This window comes from Pyrus communis, chromosome 9, assembly GCF_041283825.1.
Source record: "Pyrus communis isolate YQ-2024b chromosome 9, ASM4128382v1, whole genome shotgun sequence".
Taxonomy (NCBI): domain Eukaryota; kingdom Viridiplantae; phylum Streptophyta; class Magnoliopsida; order Rosales; family Rosaceae; genus Pyrus; species Pyrus communis.
In genome coordinates, this window is record NC_142573.1 from 3696060 (window position 1) to 3701428 (window position 5369).

At 39.6% G+C, this 5369-nt stretch overlaps 2 protein-coding genes across 2 annotated transcripts; both read left to right on the top strand.

Moving 5' to 3' along the window:
- Positions 1–243: 243 nt before the first annotated feature.
- Positions 244–3311, top strand: LOC137740192 (putative methylesterase 11, chloroplastic). Its single transcript, XM_068480017.2, has 5 exons — positions 244–781; positions 1339–1575; positions 2018–2161; positions 2486–2617; positions 2727–3311. Exons 1-5 carry the CDS (start codon positions 434–436, stop codon positions 3000–3002), a joined length of 1137 nt encoding a protein of 378 aa, XP_068336118.2. The 5' UTR covers positions 244–433; the 3' UTR covers positions 3003–3311.
- Positions 3312–3441: 130 nt separating this feature from the next.
- On the top strand, positions 3442–5158 carry LOC137738769 (protein SPIRAL1-like 2). Its single transcript, XM_068478243.2, has 3 exons — positions 3442–3808; positions 4324–4582; positions 4851–5158. The coding sequence occupies exons 2-3, from the start codon at positions 4334–4336 to the stop codon at positions 4932–4934; spliced, it is 333 nt and encodes a 110-aa protein (XP_068334344.2). The 5' UTR covers positions 3442–3808; positions 4324–4333; the 3' UTR covers positions 4935–5158.
- Positions 5159–5369: the final 211 nt, after the last annotated feature.

Below are 5369 nucleotides of genomic sequence, written 5' to 3' on the forward strand. Positions count from 1 at the left end.
CATTTTTGACTAGCATTGAACCTAAAACTTCTCATTAGACTGTAGTATTAAATGACAATTATGAAGTTGTTAGCCATGAAAAATGCTAATGATATTGTTTAAAATGAAACTCTTTACAATCTCACAATTTAACATCATTTTTGGTGTAAATATTATAAAATATCCTAGAAAAAATATGTGACGGAGGAAACCGAGTCTCGATACTGGTTTACCATAATGTTCCACACGCTCTCTATTAGTCTACAAATACATATTTAAACCTCCTCAAGCTTCGACCAACCCAATCACTCCACCTTCTCAACTCACCCTTCGGCCATTTGCCACCACTCTTTCAGCTCGTCAGTCATCACCCTCCTCTTTGCCTCCTTTTAACTTCTCTCTCTCTCTCTCTCTCTCTCCCCTCACTGTCTCTCTACATGCTTTACCAATCCCAATGGGCAACCTCTGCGCCATCCTCGCACCCAAACCCGCCAAGCGAAAGCCCATAAAGCGCCTACCCAACCCGCCGGCGCAACCCAATTCCAGCAACCGCTGGACCCGTGTCCGATCCTCCCGGAAAGAGAAGCTCGACGACGCTCTAATCCAGGAACAAGCTCTCGCCGCCGCAATTCTGTTCCAGCAGCACCAGCAGAGCGGCTCTCTGCCCTTTGATCGCTCCGCCTCCCTCCGCTACCCCAATTCCACCTCCAAGAAGGGCAGCAACGCCCTGCCCCGCAGCTCCAGCTCCCGCGCCAGGTCCCTCACCGACCCCCTCCTCCAGCCCCACCAGCTTGTTAATCAGGTTAGTGTTAATGACTTTTGATTAAATTTTGTTAATTTTTGGATTAATTTTGTTAATTTTTGGATTAAAGTTTCGAACTTGGAGTGGATTGTGGACCGAATTAGCAATGTCCTCTTCTGGGTGTTCTTCTCTATTTACACACGTGCACAAACTGACAAATACATGCATATTTATATCTGTACGTGTGTATACCTCTGTTTTTGCATACGTATTTGTGTACCTTAAAGATGTTCGATTTTTTGTTTTAATTAAATTCCATATGTTGCAATTTGTTTTATCTTTTTGGATGAATTAACTTGCATTTCAAGTTACGTCAGTGTTTATACCGAATGCCGAGAAGTGGCGGGTTTAAACTACCATGATCATGTAAATAATGGCGCAGAGAATCGACGTGATGTTTCTGATGTTTTTGTATGGAATTCCTTTGTTGTGATTGTTCGAATACGGTTTGTTTTCACTGATTTGATTAAGTTATTGTCTAGTTTCCACAATGACGTGCTCGATTGTTGCCATTGTCGAATTTCTTTTGGTTCATAACAAAGGTTGTGTTTTGATAGGACGTTAAACTTGATGATCTAGAAACCAACCATTTTGTCCTTGTACATGGAGGTGGCTTTGGTGCTTGGTGTTGGTATAAAACCATTGCACTTCTAGAGGAGGGTGGTTTTAAAGTTACTGCCGTAGACTTGACCGGCTCTGGTATTCATTCATCTGATACAAACAGCGTTACAAGTCTTTCACAATACGTGAAGCCTCTTTCTGATTTTCTCGAAAAACTTCCGGAGGGGAAGAAGGTATATTCAATTGCTTTCCAATTACTTTTCCCGATTCCTATTCTTATCTATGCTGCTGTTTTAGCTTGAATTTCGTTCCATGGTCATCTTAACACTAGTTCACTGCCAAACCTCACTTATAATTGGTAAAATTGAGATTTCACTACTTTGACCTTCGAAAGGTGCTCACTTTGTTGGTAATTTGATACGCCGCATGTATAGCTTTCAAGATCTATGGCATGTCAAGTTTGCGACTTTGCACTCCTTTGAGACTCTATAACTAAGCTCGTTTTGGAATGTTCATATAAACAAAACTAAGACAGTTATGTCTGAAAAACATGTACTTGCTCTAAAATCACGCTGAAAAATACGAGCTATATTTATTGTTTGGTTACATAGACTAGCATACGAATTCAGTATATAACTTCTCTGTTTCTATCCGTTCGGTTGCTGTGTTATGCAGGTAATACTGGTGGGTCATGATTTCGGTGGTGCATGTGTATCATATGCAATGGAGTTGTTTCCAGATAAAGTCGCCAAGGCCATTTTTATTGCTGCAGCAATGTTAAAGAATGGACAAAGTACTCGTGAAATGTTCTCCCAACAGGTTTTCCCTCAGACTTTTTTATCTTTGAATTGATAAATCTGTGATTTCCCTCAGGTGAATGGACTTCAAAATCTGAAATCTGACATTAGATTTCGTATCCCTTGGAACCTTAATATGTTTAGATAGATTTACTTAATATTTATCCTCTGAATCTACTGAAAAAGCCCATTCTTCTTCTGCGTGTAATTTGCAATAGCATTTTGGCTCGCGTCCTGTCACTATGTTTTACGGAATATTTACACATGAGTATCGTAATTCTGAACTGAATAACTTATATAAGGTTTATATGAATTGTTGAGTGACTAATGCTTAGAATTATTGCAGGCAAGTTCAGACGATCTTATGCGACAAGCCCAAGTATTTTTGTACGCAAATGGGAATGATCAGCCTCCAACTGCTATTGATCTTGATAAATCATTGTTGAAGGATTTGTTATTTAACCAAAGTCCTGCCAAGGTAATGCCTCACTTCTTTAAATGTACCAAACTCTCGACGAAAAACATCCAAGTGGTTGTCCATTTTTCCCTATCAGTTTCGCTAATTTCTTTTACTTCTGTTGCTCTAGGATGTCGCATTGGCATCCGTCTCTATGAGGCCAATTCCCTTTGCCCCGGTTCTGGAGAAGCTCTCATTATCCGACTTGAAATATGGTTTGGTGAGGCGGTTCTATATAGAAACATCTGAAGACAATGCCATACCCATCACAGCCCAGGAGAGCATGATAAAAGAAAGCCCTCCGGAACAGGTCCTTCGCTTGAAAGGCGCTGATCATTCACCTTTTTTCTCAAAGCCTCAAGCCCTGCACAGGTTATTGGTGGAGATTTCAAAGATTTGTACATAGAAACACCACCTTTTTCCGGCTGGGTGTCGTCTATAAAACTGTTCTTTGTTGATCTCCGCTGGCATATGATTGAAATGCCGCCGGAATCATCCGTAATTTATGCAGTTCCATAAGATAGGATCTCGAGTATGCATGTAAATGAACATAGCTATAGGATAAAAGGTGTGTGCTTGTTCGTTTTGTGAGACATGTTCACAAAAAGATGCCGAGCTCGTTCTGAAGTGCTTTTAAAATGCTTGAAAGCGCTTCTGGTGAAAATGTTTTTGAAACCAATCCTTAGTAAAAATGCAAGTGGATCTTAAAAAAACATTTAAAGTGTCTAGAATCCAAAATCATTTTTGCTAAAAGTAGTTTCAGTAATTTAAAAAACACTTCCAAATGAGTTCGTATTTTTGAGAAAATTTTTCCGATCAAATGAAATTTCGTCACCTTGTACAGAAGTTTGTTTTAGTAGGACTCAAATGAAGTTTAGACTTCAAACTTTGAGTAAACATACAAAAATGAAACATGTCACACCAAACCTTTGAACACAATTCATTGCAAAATTTCCAGATTGCAACCATCCAGGATATATTTTATTTTTCTCTCATCACGTGAGTTATAGTCAGTTGGACGAGTTGCCACCTCACCAACAGTGTATCGATGATCCCAAATGACGCCACTTGCGGAGTCGAACCATATCGCCAGCTCAGAAATTGACCATGTCTCTGGTTAGAAAAACCAAATGTAAACACGAACAAATCTCTCTGTTGCTTTTGCAGGGCTCCAAAATTCAGGCCCCAAGAGCAAGGGGAAGCAAAAACAACGTACGTTAATTTTCCATTATTTTTTTTTTCTATCTGTGCAAAATTCAGATCAATTACCATGTTTTCTTTGGCATGATCTGATTGTTTGTTTCTGTTTTTCCAATTTCATGTTAATTATCCCCCCTTTTCTCTGGTAATATATACCAATGCCTTGTGCACATGAGGTGGTACATTTTCTTCTAGGGCTACGGTTTTGTTCTTCCTCGTTTAGCCTCTGCACTTCTCCGGCAATTGCATAACAAGTTTTACAATATTCAATTTAGAGTGCATATGGTTAAATCACTATCTTTAACACGCTTGTAATGCGTCGATAATCTGTTGTTGTATGGACCAATTTTGCGTTCATCGGTATCTTTTAGCTGGGTTTTGCATAATTCATCACGATATAAATCGTACAATACCCGCTTTAATTATCAAATATAGGTTGTCTTGTGATCAAAGTCTAAACTTTCAAGTGCAAATGTTGCCATCCTTTGAAATAACATGTTTGGTTTGGGACTTGTTGCTGGAAATAGGAAAAGAAATATGGGGCGTGGAGTCAGCTGCGGAGGTGGAAAAAGCTCTTTGGGGTATTTGTTTGGAGGTGGAGAGACTGCCACTGCTAATAAAACCCCAAAAACTACTAACAGCACACCACCTCCACCCCAGAATGCTAGCCCAGCTCCAGCTCCAGCTTCGTCACCGAGCGGTAAGCAGCTTCCAGCGGGAATTCACAGCAAGCCTACGAACAATTACCTCCGAGTTGATGGCCAGAACTGCGGAAATTTCATCACGGTGCGTAATCTTTTAATTAGTCTACTTGTTATAACTGTGTCTTTGTCACGTAACCATGTCATGCAAGTCTAGCCCGGCTATGACACATGCGTCTGTTCTTTAACTGTGGACAGATTATTGATAACATGTTGGTATCGTTGTAGCAAAAACAATGTACCCATGTTATCGTACATTATTTAAAATACAGATACAATATTTGATGGCGCATTCATTGTTTATCAAATGAGGATATATTTTTGTTGATGACGGCTTATGTATGTGGATGCAGGATCGTCCATCGACCAAGGTTCACGCCGCTCCCGGCGGCGGATCATCCCTTGGCTACTTGTTTGGTGGTGGGAGTGGGAACTGAACCTTGCTTCTATAGAAATCATCACATCAGCAACTGAATACTTGCACTGATAATATACACATTATAATACACACACACACACACACATATAATTCAGAAATATGAATACCTACATGCTCCAAAAATGTCATGTTTGCAATTTGTAATGTTGTATGATGGATGGAGATTTGGTTACTAAATCCAAATGCAAGTACGTAATGCATTGGTTCTACAGTTTTACAGTTCTTTGTCATTTGGCCGTCATTGTACTCTTTACTTCATCCATTCACTGACTCAATCTCGTTTGAAATTACTTTTAAAAATGTTAAAGACGCTTTAAAGTGTTTTTAAGCAACGTTTGACAAAAAACAGTTCAGGATTTGTAGAGCAATTAGCTTGAAATGCATGTTTGTTGAGCGTCATTTGAAATGCTTTGTACAAAAGCCTTCTTAAACG